Source organism: Lepeophtheirus salmonis, chromosome 6, assembly GCF_016086655.4.
Source record: "Lepeophtheirus salmonis chromosome 6, UVic_Lsal_1.4, whole genome shotgun sequence".
In the NCBI taxonomy this organism is placed as follows: Eukaryota; Metazoa; Arthropoda; class Copepoda; order Siphonostomatoida; family Caligidae; genus Lepeophtheirus; species Lepeophtheirus salmonis.
The window spans coordinates 10,947,775-10,970,420 of record NC_052136.2 but is presented as its reverse complement, the minus strand read 5'-3'; the positions used below and the strand labels follow the sequence as shown (position 1 = coordinate 10,970,420).

Genomic DNA, 22,646 nt, shown 5'->3' with positions numbered 1-22,646 from the left:
CAATGAGACACAGTTCCGGAAAAATGTAAGTTGTGACATTGAGACTTGCTGTTTATTGTTGCTCAAGATTCTAGCTCTATTTCAAAAGAACTATTACCTTTTGGACGTTGAAGAACCAATTATACGATGCCCAGTAACATCTTTTTTCTCCAAGTGATATATGGCTACAGCATATCGAGCATGACAACACCACCAATATTTGCGTTTTAAATCATAATAGAATTAGGACATGGTGATGAGAGCTTCTTTTTCTTTTCCTTTGTTCTAACGATCCATGCATGAAATAGGCTCTGAATTTAAGTAATTCGTCCCGAAGTAGACTGATTGAGAGTCATTCTAAGCAGTTATACGCTAATTATTTTAAATGAATACTAAATAAATTACTCTTTTACCCATCTTATTTATCTAGTTTGAATTAGAGGATCCATATTATTCAGCTTCTTTCTTTTCATTGTTCTAAATACACTAAGGATGGGCATTTGGCGACCTGGAGGCCGCAAATTACCTAGTCCACACTCAGTGCGGCCTACAAAGAGACCAATAATATTTAAATAAACAAAAGAAAAATAAATAAAAATTACACTGTTGACCGATAGAGCCTGCCATATGCATACAATAGCGGGCCCGGGCTACATGTCGTATTAGAAAAAAAATCAAGGGCATAGCCACTTGCAGTAACACAAAGGAAATAACACTTTTCCGCCATAATTGGAAGAAAAGTACTCTTCACCCAGTTCAAAGTGAAACCAATGTGTCTAGTATGCTTGGAGGTATTATCAGCCCTAAAAGATTACAAATTAAGTAATTACAACACCTTGCATAAGGTTAGATATGAGAAGTATACTGAGCTACCTGAGTCACTGTAGTAGCAGCTCTCAAAACTAGAGTATGGCAAAAATATGAATTTTTTTAAAAAGCCAGGACCTGTCAAGAACAACCATCACAGCGTCTTATTATGTTGTGCTCTAGCTTGCAAAGGCAAAGAAGCCACTGTCGGATAGAGAAGTGGTCAAGACGTGCACAGAGAAAATAACCCAATCATTTGGTGAAAACAACATGCCTAAAAACATTAAAGAGTAACATGTAGAATTTTGACATCCACGACCATGGTAAGGTAAAACTGAAACAAGTCATGCAGAACTGCAAGTACATCTCATTAGCTTTGAATGAGATTAGAGATGAGACAGATGTTATCCAACTGCTGGTTTTACAAGAACGATTGACAGTGCATTTGATGTGCACGAAGAATGATTAAAATTGACACCACCAGAGGAAGCGATATATTCAACACCGTTACTAGTTCTGTGAGTCAATATGGTGGCTTTGAAAAGCTGTTGGCTGTTGTTACAGATATCAAACCTTCTATCCAAAGAAGTCACATGGATACTCAGGCTGAGTGGAGTAAACCGTCCTACAATGCACTGCATCATCCATCAGGTGGGTAGCGGCATATTAATTGTGATATTCCAGATTTGCCGGGGTTAAATATATATAGAAATACATACAAATATTATATAACCTTTTTGCAACTATTTTTTTTGTAATCTTTCCAGGAAGCCCTCTGCACAGAGACGTAGGTAGTACTTTAGCCATGTCATGGATTTCATGACAAAAGTCATCGTCACAACAAAATAATCAGAAATTTATTGATTTTATTTAAAATATTCGCATCAATTAAGAATCATATCTAACTCTTGGGTATCTCAGCTAATCCCAGAAAATTCAATATAAAGCTTATAGTTATCATCGGAAACGCATTTTAATACGCACATACTTGTCATAAAAAAATTACCAAGACGAAGAGAAAAAGAGAAGGAAGAATAAAAAGGTAAGGAACAACTCTTTGGTGATGCTAAACGAAGGAGAATTACACAGAGAAAAAAAGGTTGTATAATCTTTTTTTTTCGATACAGTTTTTTAGTTGATGAAGGTTCTACAAGTCGAGCAACAGTAGAAAAAGAGGCATAATATTATGAGCGATCAAATTGAACTCCTTCAATATTTAAACTCCACAAATATCTCAAGAGATATTGACTTACTCTTAAACAACTTTACTCTCTACTCCGAGCATAAGACAAATGAAAATAGTCAAGCATTAAAGGTGCTCTATATTGTGTGTATTCTAATTGGACTCATTGAAAATTGTATTATTTGTGGATGCATCATCAAAATAATGTCAAAATCATGCCTGCAAAGAAAATATTCAAAGCATGTTCGTAATTTATTTGTTCTACTCTCAGTAATATCAGACATGACAATTTTATTATTCTACTTGCCTCTATCTCTTTGGGAAACTCTCAAGTACGTATTTTTAAGTGGGTTTATCGTTTAAATATATGTAACTTTCTTTTTTGAATAGTATTCATCTATAATAAATTATGTCATGTAATAACATAACTAAAATAAGGACAATATATAAATCTGAATTATAATAGGCTGAATTGCACGGAGCCAGAACTCGTGATTTTCGTTGTAATAAATATTAAAGGAGCCCATAAAGTTAAGAAGATTGCAAAACTGAGAAAAAAATTAAAATAATAACAGTAACTTGATTGTAATTACACGGTCGTGAACTGCAATTGCAACTAACTTTGAGGTCATCCTTCTCTGCCTCAATTCTCCCACGCCTAAACTATTTTAATTCAAGGAGAAAAAACATTAATCTTGAACAAACTGTCCAAAAGCTATTGACAATTACCAAATCTGGACGATTCCTACCAATTTATAATTCTTGAATAACAGGGGATTTTATAACACTAATTATAGCACTGTACTAAATAAAAGTTGGAGTTTCTCAAATTTCAATAATTTTGAATATTTCAAATTAACAAAAGACTAATTGATGAATGATTGAGTTTCTCCATCTTGGCAATTGACTAAAAATGAAACAAGCGGGATTTTTTAAAATAATAACCCGATTGTTTGCTTAAGCATAGCCAAATTCGGCTGAAATGAACTCATGCAGGATCTGGTCGAAGTTAAAGTTTGTTTAAATTATAATTTACTTAATATTTGAAATAGTTGGATTTTTCCTCTAAAAAACAAAAAAATAATTACATTTTCATAATTTCTATTTATTAAAGTACTATATTTTTATACTCAATTACTTCAATTCAAGTTATAATGTGAGTGATTCCATAAAGTGTTTAGCTATTCCACCATTAAAAAAGGATATTTTAGTAATCCAAAACATTATTTTTTCTTTAAAAATTGTTATTTAAGAAACTAATGTAGGGATCAGTCATGGAACTCAGGATACCTGGAATAAAAAAGGCATTTTTCCTTTCCCAAATGAGTCAATTTTTATCCATTATTTTCATTATGTATCTGTGTGAAATGGTGATTTTATATATATTGTATTAAACATTTTTTTAAATGCAAACTACAAATTTTAGCAAATATTGGTCTAACTCACCTATTTTTAATTACAAATTTTAATCTGTACAATTATTTTTAAGATTTTTTAAAATTTTTTAATTAAAGAACAAAACAAAAAACAGCTCTTTATTGTTCAATATGTAGATTTTCGAAGAATTACAAAAAATAAATGAATATAAATATAAATGAAGTACTAAAAACTGTAAGTGTATTACGTTTTTAGTATACTGTAAGTATATTTAAGAAGAATAATCTATGACTCAAGTGGGAAAAAAAGGAAAAGAAAATGACGGCGATAGAATTCCATTGAACTATAATTCCATGGTATAGTGAACAAATAATTACTTTTTTACAATTATATTTCTAAATTAATAGAATATTATCCAACAAGACATATTTTATATATAAAATAATACATGTCTTCTTCTATATTTCGTTTTCATATTCATCGTAGGGTGGGGGAATCATAAGAACACATTAAAAATTCTAATTTTTTCTTATATAATTTAGAATTTAGCCATATCTGTTTGTAGTGGGTATAATAAAGTGTTATATCCAACTCCCCAGGTCCGATCATTAATGTTATCAAAATCCAGAACTTTATTTTATATTTATTAAAACATCTCTGACCCCATCATTAAAAAACCTGATATGTCCTAGAATATATATTTGAACTAATGTTAATTACACCAAAAACTTTTGATATAAAAAAACTCAAATGTTTTTCCTCTATTTCAAATTTAAAGATGTCGTCAAGAAAAATTAGAATAAAAAATATATAAGCCTTTGAATTTTGTTTACTTTTTACTTTAAGTATATATTTATAAGGAATACATATTTGCAAAGTGTCAGATAACTATATTTATATGAATTAACAGGATATTTATACATAAATAAGTATGAGTTTCAATCATTAATAGATCGATTGTAAAATTTCAACTACACAGGCAGGTCTATATTTAAATGAAATTAAATCAAAACTTTGTTCATTGTTTTTAGTGGATGGTGGATTTTCGGTTCAGAATATGAATTGCTCTGTAAGTTACTGAAATTTCTTCAAGAATACCCTGTCTTCCTCTCGGCGTTTGCAATCGTATGTGTTGGACTCGATCGCTATAGATGTATTGTAAGTTCAGTTAATCATTATGGAAAGAAGGAATTTTATCAACTTGTTATTGGAATTAATGTCATATCTACTATCGCCTGTCTTCCGGTTTTATGGAATGCTAAGGTAAAGAAATAAACTTCTACAAGTTATTTTTGAAACTTATTTAAATTATTTTGAAAAGATACCGAAAATGCTATAAGCTATGATATCAAAATTTATAAATTCTTTGATTGTATCTTATGCTTAAATTTTACGGAATAAAAATTTCTTTGATCAATTTTACTCCATCTGCTTTCAAATATCTCCCAAAAATCATTAAATTAATTGATTAATTATTTCGAATAAATATTAATGTATCCCTGTAAAATGATTGAAAACAAAAATAATTTAAATTGGATAATGATTTTTGTTATAAAAACTACAAATATATGAGGTTATTTCACATCAACCCACCCTAACGTTTTACCTTAATAACTCAGAGTTAAATGAAATTTTGTATGTAACCTCTTCATGTTTACATACAGTGTGTGATGTTTTTTTTTTTTTTGGATCAGCAAAAAACAATCAAAATTTTATAATAACTGCTTGTAAAAAAAGACATTCACAAAAGTTGTTGGCAAATCAAAGGAAGATGATGCTGTCCTTGAATGCCCTCAGAGTAGTTGAATCAGACCTTGGAAATGGTACACTTCAGGTCATCTAAATTCTAAAATATGTGTGTCAAGCAAGTGGATACACAACATATTTTGCCTCCTAATCACTCATTTGGTGGCTGATTCAAACAATAACTGCATCAAAACGAAGCTTATTTATGACAAAATAATATAATTGAAAATAATTACGCAACATCTTACTAAAAAAACAACAACATTAAAATACAATTTCTCCCGACGCAGTATAGCTAAAATATAAATCCTAATTGATTGAGATTAAATTTGATGCACGAGTTTTAATTTGCAATCAAAGGTCATAATATAAGGTACTTCCCCCTTAACGAGCTAATATAAAAATGAGCTCAAATTCAAGCTATTTTGATACATTTATTAAATTATCATACATACTTTGTTCATGTAAATTAAACCAAAAGGTCAGAGAATCGGATGTAAATCACAGCTTTTGTTAAAATAGCTAAATTATTTAGCTAAATATATCAAAAACCAATTATTTCATTACAAAAAAAAAAAAAATACATACAGACTTTGCAGATAAAATTTTAAATATACTCTTAATTTTAATTCTGAGGTGTTTGGAACAGAAGTTACCTTTTTTGGGCAATCTGTGTAGAATGAGATAACGTCATAAATATATTTATTTTTTATATGAATATATAATGTACTAATCCCTTAAAAATAGAGCTTAGAAAGAAGCTAGTTTCTAATTTAGGCCCTGATACAATGGGGGAATCCAGTATCCTTTTCCTCCCTCTAATAGACTTGTTATTTTAAATCCTATTTAAGCATTTTGATAGAAACAATGCCAATGTAGGTCGTTATTATTTAAAGACTCTTTTCTTATGATTAAGGCGACAAGATGGTTTCTAGGATACTTTGATGCTAAGACTTGATAATCAACATATTTTCTTTTCTTAGGTATGCAGCATGAAATAAGCTTATTTTAAATCAAATAAAATCCATAAGCCTAACTATTACGCCGCTTAATCTTAAATAATAGAAGTACCCTCATTAAATCCCTTTCTAATACACATGACCATAAGTAAACATTTTAAGTATCCAATTAGATTTCGATTTCAAATTTGGAGTCACATTTATTTGTAAAATAATTCGACTAATTCCTTCTTTTTCCCCCCTAATTTCAGACTGTCAAATATCTCGATGTGAAAGACACTGACTACTACGTTTGCCAAATAAGTTGGACTCCTAATATGCAAATCTTTTTTTCTCTGGGGACGCTGATTATACAGTTTGTTATACCATTTGTTGTTATAGTTGTTGTTTACGTCGGAGTTCTTCGGCGACTCAAATCTAGGAAAAGGGTAAATGATTTATAAAATATTATATTGTATATTAAGGGGTATCATGATCATAAAATTTGGAGAAAATAATTTAGAAGAGTAAAGTGGACTTTTGTAATTTCTAAGCTAAAATAAAAGACGACCACATCCCTGTTTGTTATATCGCAGGATTCTTTAAAAGTTTCATTTAAATATGTACTATCTTAATGATCTACTCCAGATTAAAAGAGCTATGTTATTTTTTTCACTTTGTCACCTTTTCTTTTTTCCCTTCAGATATGTGCCCTATATTGTCAAGCCTTTTTTTTTCTTTTTTTCCCCCGTTCAACTCATCATTTATTTAATACTCCTTATTGATAACTTACTCTTTTGACACTTTTTTCATATTGAAAAAATAAATATAAGAAGTTTTTGTATGTCACTTGAAGTTCAATAGAGTCTCACTATTGCTCCATGTATTCACTCCGTAAATTGGCAGCGTGGACTGATCACCCCACTCGTTGTAATCCATTATGCTTCGTGAGGAATAGAGTGCGCTGTGCTATAATGTTAAGGAAATAAGGGATACAACTCATAAAAGGGAGTGAATACAGAGAAATTGTTATTAAAAGGTCTTTAAATCGACTCATTCAGATTAAATTATCGTACTATTACATTTTCTATTACAAAATTAGTTCTACTCCAGTAGTTCGTATCTAAATATTTCGTATTAATTTTCTTATAGCATCCTTAATTGCTTCAATAGGTCTTGACTTCTTTTATAGTTTTGTCGCTGATTTAAAGCAAGGCGTTATACCATTCAGAACCGAATTGAAACTGTTTTTGTGATCAGCTGTAGATGTATTAATTTTCTGACCTCTGATTTGTTTAAATAAAATGAGTTTTCGTTAAGTGTTGTAAAAACTTCTTCACAATTATGGAATAAAAGTAATGAGATACAATATAGTTAAGCACATGATACATATATGTGCTGTGAAATAAATAAATTAATATGATGATTCACTCATCAAACATGATTCCATTTCCACTCTCACTCTCATTTTTTATCTTTTTTAGAGTGTTCATCAGTCCCGCAACCGAAATCGAGCTAAAACTCTTAAGCTTATTGGATTTGTGATGCTGAATTTCGTTATAACATGGGCTCCATATAACGTAATCAACTTTTTATTTGATTTAAGTGCATGTGACATTATCAATCTTCGAGGGTTTGGAAAGGTTTTGAGAGATAGCCATGGATTTATTCAGCTTCTTGCCATTGAACATTCCTGCATTAATCCCATCACATACGCTCTATATCACAAAGATATCAGAAAGACTTTGATAAAATGGACCAGGTATTATATTAATATTTTTCTTAACTTATTTATTTATATATACGGGAATTATTTAGGACGATTAAAGGGAATTGGACTCCTCAAAACACTGAAGTCTAAAAGAAGAAAATATATTTACGAATTTACACCTATTTACTTACATATCTAGTGGAGAAATGAAGCATCTCCTGGTGTTCCAATTTTAAAATAATGTTCCTAATTATATATAATCGAAAAAGTATATTTTTTGTATAATGTTCATAAATCACACTAATTGAACACCTTTAAAATATTTAATTTAATTTTATAAGTGTTTGACGTACCTTTTCAATTATTTGAGGCCCTTTATTTATATGTTATATAATAATTTATTATATATGTTTATCTTGTAATATTTAAACCATGTTGTTTTTGTATTTATTTGCATTTTATTTATTTAAACAAGAAAATAATACTTGATTGACCAAGAAAAGATCCTTTCTGAATGCGTTTTAATATAAAAAAATTGTAAAGTATTAGGAAAAATAATTTTTTATGTAGTTTCTTTCAAATTATCGAAATTTTTATAAAATTTATTATTGTAGATAAGAAGTGTATTTTTCAGCAATATTAGCACAGCATTACTCTGATTTACTTACATTATTATTATTTTAGTGCTAAAGATGTTGAAAGTAAATAAATTTACTCTTTTGGTACCGTGTATTACGTGTATATATATATTTATATACATTTTTTTTCCATTTTTACTACTTCAATCTCTTTTTTTGATAGTAAATATTTAATATTATTATCAAATATACTTGTATTGTTTATTTATGCCAAATCTGAAGTCCTATATATCTATTAATCATTTTGACAACATTAGCTGTATTTTAATGTTGTTAATAATACTACATAATAAAAGATTTTCTTTTATTTGTTTACAAATAAAAACAAATATTTCATAATTCTACTACCTACATAATAAAATTGACGTATTGGGTTTAAGTGATAATTCACCGCAGCAACATAAATGCACTTATAGTATCTTGTCTGTATCATTCTTTTGTTCAACCCTCTATGTCAATTCCTAATTCATTATGATACAATTTTTTTTTGAAATGGTATTTAAGTACTTCCCAAGTTATTACCATATTTGGATATGTAAAGAGAGTATGATATATATTATTCTGTAGTGAGGATTTTGTTTTTACAATAATTTACTGTTTTAATTATAATCTATCCTCTACTGTCAACAAAATTTAATATTTTTAATCTACTATTGTAGATTATGAATTCACTCGAGTACGATGAATTGTCAAGAATGTATACAATTTGTTCACTAATGACTGTAGTTTGTATCATTTTGGTTGATGCTTATAATTAAAAATCTGCAAGGAGGAGCAATCCATCTATTCTTTTTTGACTTATAAGAGTTGTAATTTTATTAACATTATTATTAAATTTCATAGTAAATTCACAATACCCAATAAATTCCCTTAAATTTTCAGTTGCGTTGTGGAAATTAGGATGATAAGATTCATTCTGTCAAATACTCTATTTATGTACAGTATCCTTAGAAATAATGGTAATTGCTGATCTAGTATCAGGTAAAGCTTTAAATTGAAATTGTTTGTTGTGACTAGGATATATTTCACAAAATTCTTCTAATATTCACTCCTCACAACTATTTTTATTTTAGCCCCATATATGTGTATCTTACAAAATTTTTGAGGCAATAGCTTTTTCCAAATTAATAGACAAACAACTACGGAAGTAGGCTTGCTGATCTGACATTTGAATAACTTTCACATTAACAGTGGAAAAGTAAGACTTGAATCTACTTAACCAATTCTTGATTTGCTCTACTGTGTCACATTTTTGTAAGGGATTGAGAGAATTGTTTGATCTACAAATCTTTGACCGATTAACGGCTGGAGTATATAGAGAAGTAGACTGAGAAGAATTTGAACGAATAGGGCTTTTATAAGAACAACTCCTTCCTCACTAAAACTTTATAATAACTTTGAAATTGTTCCTCCAGATCCCGTTGATTGACTTTATCGTTTTCTTCATTGTTTTTTCCTTCATTAAAATCTTTTCAAGAATTAGCACCATTTTCAACACATTTATATCTATAATCACAGTGTTTAATAACATCCTGTAAGTCTTGAATACTAAATGAATTAGGTGAATTATCCTCATTAAGATTTATACTAGGCTTAAGATTTTTTAATAGCTCTAGTAGAACACCTTTCATTCCTGAATAACTGTTTTTAGTTTTGGTTGACATCTTTAATTAATTGTATACGTATTAACAACAACCCTCAATTTGAAACACATCTTATAAAGATAGACATTACTTAAACAATACATACTTCGTAAATAATAATGTAATAATATTTTCTTTTCCACCGAACCTTTCCAAATATATGCAGCCTCTAACCTCTCCACGTCCAATATGTATAGTCACAATTTTATTGATCTCTTTTATTCGTTGTTGTCTCGATATAATAGTCTAGATTAAATAAAATCGATTTCATCACATGTTTCTTTAACCCCACGTTGTTAAAATCCACATAATTTCAGTTTTTAGACATTTTTGTGGATAACTAATTAAAATATAACTCCTCAAATCTCATTGAAATTGTTTGCAGAATATGAAATTCCGAATGCGCCACGGTTGATGCCAATAATAATAAATGTGTATGCACTAAATATTCCTTAAAGATTATAAAACAAAATACGTCTTAATACTTTATTAGAATATACAAAAATAAGTTTGTGTTCATTTACTTGTTTGTAATAAACTCTAAGTACTGTGAGTACATAAAAAGTAATATGATAAATAACACATCACATTTGTTACAACGACTAAGGCAAACATATATGTTTATGTTACAAATATATATAATGTTAAATATATTTAATGCTAGCGGGCCCATTTGTCTCTTCCTTGTGAAGGAATAATAAAAAAAAGTCATGAGTGATTTTTTTAAATATTGGTTTGGGTATTCAATCATGACTGGCTTTTATAATCCCTTCACAAGGAAGAGACTTGGATACCAACTAGCATTTCCTATTGGGACTTACATTGTCTATCGAAAAAGTATAACATTATATTTAAAGTATTAAATCAAATAGCGTTTCCGAGTTGAGATTAACAATTTGAATAAGTGCAGCAGTGTCTGGATAATTTGAACATGATTTCCATCATAAAGACAAGCAAATTTTCGTTATTTTTCCATTCAATTTTCTTCCAGAAAAATTGACTCCTTGAGTAGCAAATTTGCAATCCACTTAAAAGAACAAATAATCTCTTATGGACATCTGAAAATGAGTTCGATCTTGCAAAAAAGTATTTTCTTGATTATGAATATGATAATCCGGCATTAATTGTAGACGAAGAGGAAAATTTATTAAAATCGATGGGAAGGTAAAGTTATACCATCATTGAAGTATTACTAAGAGTATTTTGTATTGACAGAGAATTAATAGATTTAATATATGCTTATATATTTTGAAGCTTATTGAAAGAAGTAATATTAGAAGTTTCGAGACACAGTACTGTACTTTAGAATATTTTTATATTCATTGTTACAATTGAGCACACAACAGTAACCTGGCATTATAAAAAAAGATCTGAAACATGATTAAAATTTTTTAAACTTTCTTCCACTCTTCCTTTAATTTCAGTCTCAATGAAATTGGCTTCACGGTTATTTGAATATTTCATGATATGGAGTGAAGAATCAAGGATTTGATCCAAGGCATACAAATGAGAAACAATAAAAAATTGGTTACTACGTATAAGAAAATATAATAAACTTAATAATTGTACGAAAGAGATGACCAGCAAGGATAAACGCGTGCAATTAAAAGTGTGAGTTCTTCAATGTGTCAAGAATTCCGCTATTCTACAGATTTATTTAGTATTTATTGAGAAAAACTGAAATAATTAAAAAAATAACGTTTAAGAAGGAGCAAAAACACGTTATTAATACAAAAAGACGTGTTTTTTTTAACTTGGGTTTATAAAGATCCAAAGTATTCATAAGCTAAAGTGATCATCAAATTATTAATATCATTAAATCAAAATAAGATATGAAGGAACCAATTTCAAAACATTTTCATTTTTTGATGCATAGATAAATCGAATTGAGATAAAAACGTTCCTCAAACCGGTTGAAATATAAAGTTCTTAAATTATACACGTTTTTCATATCAAAAGGATGAGTATTATAGATAGAGTGGCGTAAAATATAAAAAGGGAAAATGATATGATAACCCAATCGATTTGAAGGAGAAAAACTTAGCTCTGATAACGTTTTATGATATAAGCTGTGCATAGTAATGTGAATAAAAAAATTAACACAAATGTCACTCCATATCTAGCAAGAACATAAACAAGTCATTTCGATGTCGAACATCATTTCTTTTCTGAAAAGCTTGAATTATAATTATATTTATCAAGTCTGGAGTCTTGGAACCAAAATCTGTCAAAAACTTATCAATCCTTTATTGTCTTCACGAAGAATATATATATATTTTTTCCCCTGATATTCAAGACTTTTAAATTCCCTAGTTTCTTTTATATTTCTGTTTAGGAATTACTATTTTAAATACACAATTGTCAAGGATAACTTAAACTAAGGATTCAAAATTTCTTTATTTATCAAATATAATAAGTGCAGCGTTCCATGAATCAAAAACCAAATAAACAAAATTGATTACTATTTAGAACTATCATTTTTCAAAGACAAAAATAAAATATCATCATCAATTGACGTTTTTTTAAGAAATAGAAAAAAATTTAAGGCTTTGCCTAATGTTTGTAAAACATAATTAAAATGCGTGGGAGTAGAAGCAATGTAAGCTGATTTGTAATTCACATTTGGAATATTTGAATCTTCATCTAAGAAAACAAGAAAAAACAGTTTTTTCTCTTAAATATAATGGACTTTATAGTTTTCCCTAATCAATGACTTATGCCTTAAGTTCCTCATATTAAAGAACTGCATTAAAGAAATTAGGGTATTTAACCCATTGAAGATTTTATATAGGATTTAACTATCAAAATATCAGATAGTTTAATGCACGTACATATAAGACTACCTAGGTCCATTGTACCCATATTCATTCTCTGAAACTTTTTATACCTTCATGGTAAAATAGGGTTTTTATTGCGATATGTTTTTCTTAGCAGAAATATACTTCTTAATGTTACAGATTATTTATGAATCAATAAAAAGGTGCCTGTTTATCAGTCATCAATGATGTGCTAACTATGTTCATTTTTTACACATGGATTTTTTTTAGACAGATTTTTGGAGTTCATGTGAACACTGTGACCTATATTAAACAATAAATTTGATGCTACTGGAACTACTACGAACGACAAGACCAGTGGAAGACTCAACGCAAACCTGTTCAAAGTCCAAACCCAAGGGGAACAATGAATGTTTTAAATTTTAATTTTTTCACCCATCATTATTTTTTTCTTCATTGATAATTCTACAATTTCCATGTTTTAACAGCAAAGAATGTAAAGAATGATCCATTAAAATCTGAATACTTTGAATTTTAAACTTCATTAGACATTATTTATAAATTTTTAAAAGAATTTCAACAAAAAAAAAAAACTATAAATAGCTGTTTGTCTGAGATTTCTTAAACATTAACGTAGTCGCCCTTATCAGCAATTATGGTCTTTGAGCGGGGGATGAAGTCTTGGCACCCACTACAGATGTCCTTCTATGTCATGGCGTCCCAGTGCGGGCTGATAGTGACTTTGAGGGCCTTAGTGTTTTGGATTATGGACACTGTAGTTCTTCCGCTGGTGCAAATGGTGTAGTCGAGGGGGTAGCATCAGGGCTGTAAAGGGGGGGGGAGAAATGTACAAATATGTCAAATTAACGCAAAAGACCCATTCAAAAGAGTCTTGTAACGGAGGAGATGGGTTTCTATCATTTCTGGTGTAAAAGTTGCCACTCCACCCTCAGAAGGCTCTTTCTACTCATTTTTTTTTAATAGATCTTGGAAAGTCTGGTGTGAAATCCCAAGATGTCTTGCTTGAACCATCATAAAATGGAGGGGGGGGGGAGGATTGGCCTGGGCTGTTTTCTTTAAATTTTTCAGTTTTCCAGTTTGGCCTATTGACAGAGCCTTTCTTCCTCTCCAACGTTTCTGATATGAAACTTCCTGACAGAATAATAAATTCCTCATTTTTGATGAGAATAACAAAACTTGAGTTTGTTCGGAAGTAAAGACTTACAGTTTACAAAAAACAACAACAATTGAATAGATAATATATAAGGGTACGTTATTCCCTTCAAATACTAACGCAAGTACTTTCCTGTGGTGTTTAACCAACATTAAAACATTAACATTTTTGTTGTAATATTAAACTATAAATCAACAAATTATTATCAAACACTATATGTTTTATACGCAAATAATACATATTTCACTCCTTTTCCATTTAATATTATCATATTTATTGTTGGGGTGGATGATTAATAAGAACATATCAATTTGTAAATTTGTTTATAACCAAGGAACTAAAAAATATCATCTCTAATGTATTATACAGGAAGTATGATAAATTTATAATTTATGTAAAAGGTGGAGAAAAAAAATGATACACATGATACGAAAAGGATCTATCAAACACGGGGACCAATAACACCCCCAGGTAATTGACAAATTTCTAAACTTTATTTAATTTTTGTTGTTTAAAATAATATTATTGTATTTATATTTAATTACAAACGCTTATTTTTTAATATATAATATTATTTATTCTATTAAGATATTTTATAAATTATATTTTATAATTATATAATTTTATAGTTGTACTACATTGTTACAATTAATTTACATTTCTTTGATTTTATAAATTAAAAATTTGATGAAAGTTAGGGAAATAATATGAGAGGAAAAAATGGTAGACCAAAGAATCGAATTTGCTTATCATAGAATTTTTTTTTTTTTTTTTTTGAGATCAAAACAATCAGAAACCAAAAAATATCAATCCAAAGGTAATTTTTTACCAGGCAAATAATTGGATTTCACCCCGTAAATTTCTTTGTGTAGTAAACATTCAATAATAATACATGTCTTCAAAATTAAAAAAGTAAAGTTTTTCTGGCTGTCAAAAATTATTTTCTTAAGGAAAATTTCTTAAATATATATATTAATGTAAAAATGTATCGATATTATGACAAAAAATTTATTATAATTTGAAATATAGACAGTTACTTCCTAGTTATTTTTGTATTTTTTCAATCAAAAGCAATTATGAAAGCATGGGGAAATAATTTCAAATGACAAGTTATAATAATATATAATTTTTCTGTAATTATTTTTATTTAAAAAATATTAAATATAATCAAAGTACAGATGAAAAAAATTATCATTAACTAAGTAATACTAGTGATTGAATTCGTAGTGTTTAGTCAGTTACAATGTTGGTGATTTTACTTTTTTTAAAAAATTAAAAACAAATATTTTTTTATTTTTATAAAATAAAATATTAATAAAAATAATAATATGTCTTAATAACATAGGATCAACGTGTAAGCTATTTTCCTACTTTCAAATATTTACTTAAAACCATTTAGGGAATAACAAAAATAATGATAAGGAAATTCGTTTTGAATAAATATATTTAATAACAATGCTTTGTTGTGGACTTACAAACTTAAAAATAGTGTCAATCACAGAATTAAAAATAGTTGGAATTAGACTTAAACTGATATTTGTATATTATCCTAAATTTAGAACTTAATTTTGATATATAAAGTATATCTTTCATATTACTTTCTTTAATTTTTTAATTATTTTAAATGTCAATAAAATAACTAATAGAAAAAAAGATTATCAAAATTAAAAATCATTCATACATCTAATACGTGAAGCCAAAGTTGAAGCAATGAATAAAGTATTCTGGAAATAAGTTGCAACATGATATGTATATTTAGTAAGAAGTCTAAAAACAAAAATATGAATGTTATTGTAACTCATATGAACAACTGTTACATTACTTTTTCTTTTTTTATTGTGAGTTGAGGCAATATACAAGGGGCATGATTAGGAACCAATATACAGTTTGGGTTTTATGGTACGCACTACGTATGTAGTATATAATTACTTTTGTTTTATAAAGTAGTTTTTCGTTGAATATATAGTTCCAATTTCGAATTGACTTATAAACAATTTTCTCATTAATATATATGTATATGGATTTATATTTTAATTAAAGAAATAACATTTAAAAAATAAATTACGGCTGCATATGAGATCCATTGAATTATAATATTTTCTGTGTGACATTGGCAAAATGAATATTAGAGACTCAATTATTAACTGATCATTATATTCTAAGTAACATTTAACCATTTCTATTAATAACGCTATGAAGTGAAAGTATAAATATTTGTTAAATCGGAAGGTATCGAATTTTTTCTCCTGCAAAATTCCATGAATCATATCCAGATTTAGGAATTTTCATTGTGAGAGAGATATAGCGGGCTGAAGCTGCCAAGGTGATACCTCTCAACTCATCCTACGGATAGGCTGATAGTTAATTAGTCGGCTGGCAATGAGGGCTTTTTCAATTTAGAATGACAAAGTCCAGGGCCCTTGTTACCTCAGAAGTTCTACCGTTCCTCTTTGAAATTCTAAAATGAACAAGACGTTTAACATATTTTTCTTCCCTATTCTTCAGAAGTCCACAAACGCATGAAGTGTGCTATTATATAATTTTTCACATTTCCTGCAGGGCCTAGTATATTTAATACAATCTGGGGATATTTGTAACTGGGTGGTAAACTTTTTATAATCATGGATTCCAATCAGAGAATACTCTATTTTTCTTTTCCCACCCATAGGGTGGCCCAAACGCTTACTATGCATCTACCATAGGCCATTCACAACTGCATCACAGCTTAGAGGAAACGTCTTAACGTACCACGGGAATGGCATTAAATAATATTTTGAAGAATTAACAATTCCAAATCTTATTCTACCATCGTTGAGCAATTCTTCCGAATTTTAATAATGAACCGTTAAAATATTTCCTGGATTGTGAGTTCTCTTTAAATTTAGGTGTCCTGTAAATTTCTAAAAAATAACTTTTTATGCATATTTTGTTCAATTATATTAATGGGTAAGTCATTTCTAAAAGCATCCAAACTATTATCTGAGCTGAGTTCTAAACTGGAGAGATTAAAGATGTAACTATGTTGGTTAGATTAGTACTCATCATAAGCCAAATGTACAGTTCTCGGTTTGTTTTCGTCAAACCTTTTCGATTTATTATCTTTTATAACTTCTTTCTAAATACTTGTTCCAAAATGTTTGGTTGCTTCCTTAATACCGAGAAGAGGAAAGTAATATGAAATAATTAGGGTATCTGGAAATCTATATGCAAAGATTCAAGCGTGTCCACTACAAATGGGATAGAAATTGAGAAATTACTTCAATGACATAACATAAGTTCAAAATGAAAATTGTAAACAATTTGTCTTATTTTATTGAAAAACTCAGGTTTGTGCAAGGATTGGACAACGTAAATCCGAAATAACTTTTAAGGCTAATTATGAGGCTTGTATAAGAGATACAAAGATTATTTTTATACATTTGAAAGCCACTTAAATTTACAATGATAATTAATCATGAAAGCCTTTGTTCTCGATCACGGTCTCTACACGGCGCCTGAATGTCTTGCATGACCTTGCTACCTTGTGCTGATCCAGGTCCTTTATTGTGTTGATGATTGAGACCTTCTAGGCTTCAATTGAAATATGATTTTTCTTGCAGGCGATCCTCCACACCCTGACCCATAAGTAAAAATCTCATGGATTGAGGTCAGGGCTGATGGCTGGCCAATAGAATGGAAACCAAAAATCAGGCACATTTTGTCCTTATAACTCTTGGACAATTTTGGTCTTATGAGCAGGTACTGAGTCTTGCTGGAATGTATCAGTGACCTCATGCATCCTTGAGAACGTCCTTTTAGACCTTTTGGTCATCTTCTGCCACATTTGGAAGAAGCGGGGCATAACTTGTCCTTCTGTATTGATTACTGCCAGGACCATAAACGAAGCCAGATTCTTTGTTTTTATGAATGGCTGGACTTCATCAGGGTCCAAAGACAACCATCTATCGTTTCTACGGTTATGGTTGGCTTCAATACTGAAGATTTTCTCGTTCACAAAAAAACGCACTTAACAACCTTTGCACTTCATTTGGTAAATAAGATTTTAGCTTTGCTGATTCTGTCTGCCTGATACTGCTCTGTTAGCAGATGTTTGAGGCTCTGACCTTCGACAAGTAACCCAGGTCAATCCTGATGGTATTTTTGATGATGCCGTTGATCACAATACGGTTTTTGGCCAGCTTAGCAATTGCTGTGCCTAGATGAGTCTCAATTGATCGCTTAAAGACATCTATGAACGTTTTAGTCCTGATTTTATCAGATCTTATTGAATTGATTTTTTTTTGATCAACTTCAAATCCATGAAGCATTTATTACATGCAGTCGATATTGGGTTATAAAAAAGAAATTCCATCAGGATTTATTTCTATCCATACATTGTATTATTGCTTGTGAAACGTCAACAAACAACAACAATGGAAGCAAAAAGGCAACTTATTGCAGATCTTAATACCGTTGGTCACTCTATAAATGATGGTACATATATTATGACTTATTCTGTTGAACTTATTGAGGCTCATTAACTGTGGCAAGAGCCTCTCCGCTTAGACACGTAGTAGAGGACATATCAATATTGTCACTTAAGACTTATTTATCGGTGTGGCTCAGGTTTGGGGCTATGGAGTACCATAAGTTTATAAAAGAGGATATAAACCTCTGATTTGTTGCCAACTACAACGAAAGGGATAACTTTGGCCAACTCGACTAAGCACCTGTCCATAAGAGTATAACAACACAATCCTTGCGAAAGAAAACCACAACAATTTCTGCCCATCAAACTGGTATCCCTCTCATTACTGGACTGCATGTCACTGAACTATGGAATATGTAGACTGGGAAGAGTACGGCATAAAAAGTTTCTCATCTCAATGTTGATTCACTGAAAGTATTTGTTTTGAATTAGGGGAATTATATGTCCAATAATGAGGTGTGCAATACGGTAGAGCTTTTTTTCTTTTAAATGTTCGTTATATCAGGTCCTTACGGTCTCAAAACAGTCATTTTAGTCTATAGATATCTTTGGAAAACTATGACCTTTTTGAAAAATATTGAAAATCAGCTCTATGGGCCTGAAGTTTAGAATTTTTTTTATTTTCTAGAGGAAAATGTGTTTTGGATTTGATATTATCTATTTGGTAGACATTTAAATATTTTGTAAAAAAACAAAAAAAAACCAATTTGGATCAACAAAATTTATATCAACAATATTTATTAAAGGTTTATTGGAATTCCGTATCTACGTTTCCAAAAAAAAGGAAAAACGTTGTGATATGAATTGTAGCGCTCCATCTATCGTTCTGTTCTTTAGCGTTTCACTGCCAAAATATTCGGCAAATACACCCCCAAAATTTGCAAACACACATAATGTTTACTTAGATACACAAAAAAGTACAAATTTGGAGAATGATGAGATGGGTGACCTTTTTATTACTTTTAATTGAAGAAAAGTATTTATGCAACAAAATTTTTTGGAATAATTCAGAAATTTTTGTAAAGGCAAAGCTAACAATAGACTTAACAATCTAAATGTAATACTACCAAGTATCAGATCGAAAAAGCTTTGCTTGTTCTAGCATTATTATTTATTTTGTCTAAGTAATTGAGTATGACGTAATTACAAGTTCTTTCAATACTGTGATATTGGATTGTTAAATAATACATATTGACTCTAAAAAGAATCCCTAATCTTCATAATATATTATTATGCTACATATATAAGGTATATGATGTAGCTTTTGTATTTGTAGTCTTGATTACTGTCATTGCCAATAATAGCATTATTATTCAATAATCCATATTGAATAATATTTAAATGGAAGCGACATTATTGTATATTACTGCCATTTACTGTGTTTAAGTGGAAAAAGAGTTATCAATAAAATTGTAAAAACATACATTCTAAGCATTTTTCTTGGTGTCAAGTGTTGGTATTTTGTATTTGTTGATATGAACAGTTTGTATTTTATTTAAAATAGCTGTTATAATTTTCATTTAATTATTAAGAAGAGAAAACCTTAATATAAAGTAACCCGGAGTACATGTGATCATGAATGACAGATAGTAACAATAATCTTTTTTTGACGAAATATAAATGTAAAATTGAAGATTGGCGCCGGAGTAATTGTTGCTCATATCCTTCCTTGATATGGGGTATTTTTCCCCCTTCCCTTTACTGTTCCTTGAAGCTATTCTAATGAAACGTCATAACATCTAAGCTGCTTTTCTCCTAAACATTCTTCAAATTTCTAAGGATATAATCTCATATTAGTTTTTTTTTAAAACTCTAGTTAACACCCATTGTATGTTCTAAAAAATAAGTGGATATAGCTAATGTTTGAGATTTAAGACTTTAAATTTGTTATAATTCAATACTTAGTCCATATAAACTATTACTTTATTTTAAGTAACATTGACTTTTTATATGTAATATAAAGTACTTCCTTTATTTAAACATATGTTGAATTAAAAGCATGTGAGATTTCATTTCACTATTACTTACCAGCGTTTCATAATTTATAGATCGCTTAACATATACTGTAAGTGTATATTAAATATGGTAATCTTTAATGATGACTAATTACAATGCGAGGTTGAAAGAGCTATCGAGACTTTATTAATATGACTACGTTGATAATAATGTTAAATCAAAAAAGTCTTGTATAAACATAATAATTTATATCTACCGATAAACTTTTCTTAGATTTTGGACAATTTTTATAGCTATTTTTTAAGCATGAAGTAATTAACATTTCAATCACACAAAATATATATTATATATTTAAAATATAACGTAGATAGTGATATATTTTTTTTTTATGAAACCTGAACAAGAGTGTTATTTCTAATGCTTCTATCATTATTATTGAATTCTTGAGAAGGTAAAATCCAAGTATAAAGTAAGAACTGATGGAACGACGTAGCTTAATGGACAACAAGCTCAGGAGAAATAATTCTCTTTAGCTCAATCTGTGTAGGTCAATACCAGGTCGTTCCTGGAGAGAAGGTAATTTCTTCTCTAAAATCTATAAAACAAACTTTTTTTAGATTACTTTTCTCTTGAGTAGTCCAATTTACTTTAAGGATCATTAAATACTCACAATATTGTCATGTATAACATAATTTTTTTCTAAATTTTAGGCAAATTCAATAACCAACGGACCAGCAGTCCTATTCAAATATGTTGTACATATATAGAAATAAAAGGTCTTACATTTATAACTCCACAGCAAACCCTCATTCATACGGTAGCAGATCCATATGTCAACAGATAAAACATCAACCAACAAAATAACGAAAAACAAAGTTTATAATAGACAAAACATCGAATGAAAAATAATTTTCTTCGGTATTTCAGCAAAACACCGCAGCTTTCAATGAGCAGCTTTACTCCGTATAAAAACTTTTTTTAACAAAATTCTACCTACGGTTTTACGCCTCCCGATTTTTTAAAAATCCGAACAAAAATAATTAATAAATAATGACAAACCAAGTAAAACATTTTAGGATACTATACATAGTTTACTTCAAAAATGAAGAGTTTTTTTGTTTTTGTTTTTTTCAACATTCTCTTTATATTATATAAAACATACATATATAAATAAACCGGATCAATTACGTAAAAAGTGTATCATAAGCATTATAGTTTATACTTAATGCTCCAGGGTAGAATTTCAACTAATATTATAAAAACAATCTTAAAAAAAAACAGTAAACATGCAAATTAAAAATCATGATAAACATTGGATAAAATTTCTTAACACCCTTTTTAAAATACTTCTATGATTACATGAAGTCAATGGAAGGTACCGGATTTCTTCTCCTGCTAAATTCCATGACTCACATCTTGATTTAGGAATTGTCATTGTGAGAGAAATATAGCAGGCTTAAGCTGCCAAGATGATACCTCTCAACTCATCCTCCTGAATAGGCTGGCAGTTAGTTAGTCGGCTGGCGTTGAGGGCTTTACAATTAAGAATTGCAAAGTCCAAAGCACTTGTTACCTCAGAAGTTATACCATTCTTCTTTGAAATTCTAAAAAGAGCTAAACCTTTAACATATTTTTATTCCCATTCTTCTGTCCGTTTAGATTATTTTTGAAAGTATTGATAAGCGTCAGGGCCAATTTCATCTTATTATAAATAACAAATTTGTAAATTTCTTTTGTTTGAAAATGATATCCTTGATTGAACCGTATATATTTTTTATTTCATCACATTGTGTTTTTTTTAAGTAATCAATTCGACCCCTAACGTCTATAAGGTATATAAAGTATAAAAAAGCTCGACCTGACTAAATCTGGTATTAGCTCCCGCAATTCCATGCTCATTAAAACCATATTTTGTTGCAAATCTGTAAATATCAATGTGTCTTCTAAAGAATACACCTTCTGCATTTTCCATTGTGAACACAAAAGAATCCCATTTAAAGTTATTACCCAGGTTCACACGAACCTGGTCATTCCCAATTAAGCTGTTATTTTCCTTCAAATAATTGGAATTACCTCAATGATTTCCTAATATTTTAATAAGGAGATTGATCATGATGTTTAATAGGCATATTTTTTAAAAAGTTTCAACTATTTCTTTATAATAAAATAAGGAAAGTTATATAAAAATATGAAAATAAAGTATAAACATCCTCCCAAAGGGAATTACTACATTAAAAACAAAAACTTGC

The 22,646-nt window shown here is 29.3% G+C and overlaps 2 protein-coding genes across 2 annotated transcripts in view; both read left to right on the top strand.

The window, feature by feature from the left end:
* The window catches only part of LOC121120529 (uncharacterized), a 191,557-nt gene that overhangs the window by 79,709 nt on the left and 89,202 nt on the right, over nt 1–22,646 (top strand). The gene's annotated exons all lie outside the window — the stretch shown is intronic.
* On the top strand, nt 1,920–8,250 carry LOC121120364 (neuropeptide Y receptor type 4). Its single transcript, XM_040715210.2, has 5 exons — nt 1,920–2,301; nt 4,378–4,609; nt 6,303–6,479; nt 7,515–7,792; nt 7,849–8,250. Exons 1-5 carry the CDS (start codon nt 1,973–1,975, stop codon nt 7,889–7,891), a joined length of 1,059 nt encoding a protein of 352 aa, XP_040571144.1. The 5' UTR covers nt 1,920–1,972; the 3' UTR covers nt 7,892–8,250.

Excerpts from the sequence above, each read along its gene's own strand:
- LOC121120364 (XM_040715210.2), top strand. The coding sequence starts at position 1,973 with ATGAGCGATCAAATTGAACTCCTTCAATATTTAAACTCCACAAATATC. Across the intron at positions 2,302-4,377 it reads TCTCTTTGGGAAACTCTCAA|TGGATGGTGGATTTTCGGTT; the intron begins GTACGTATTTTT and ends CATTGTTTTTAG. Across the intron at positions 4,610-6,302 it reads CGGTTTTATGGAATGCTAAG|ACTGTCAAATATCTCGATGT; the intron begins GTAAAGAAATAA and ends CCCTAATTTCAG.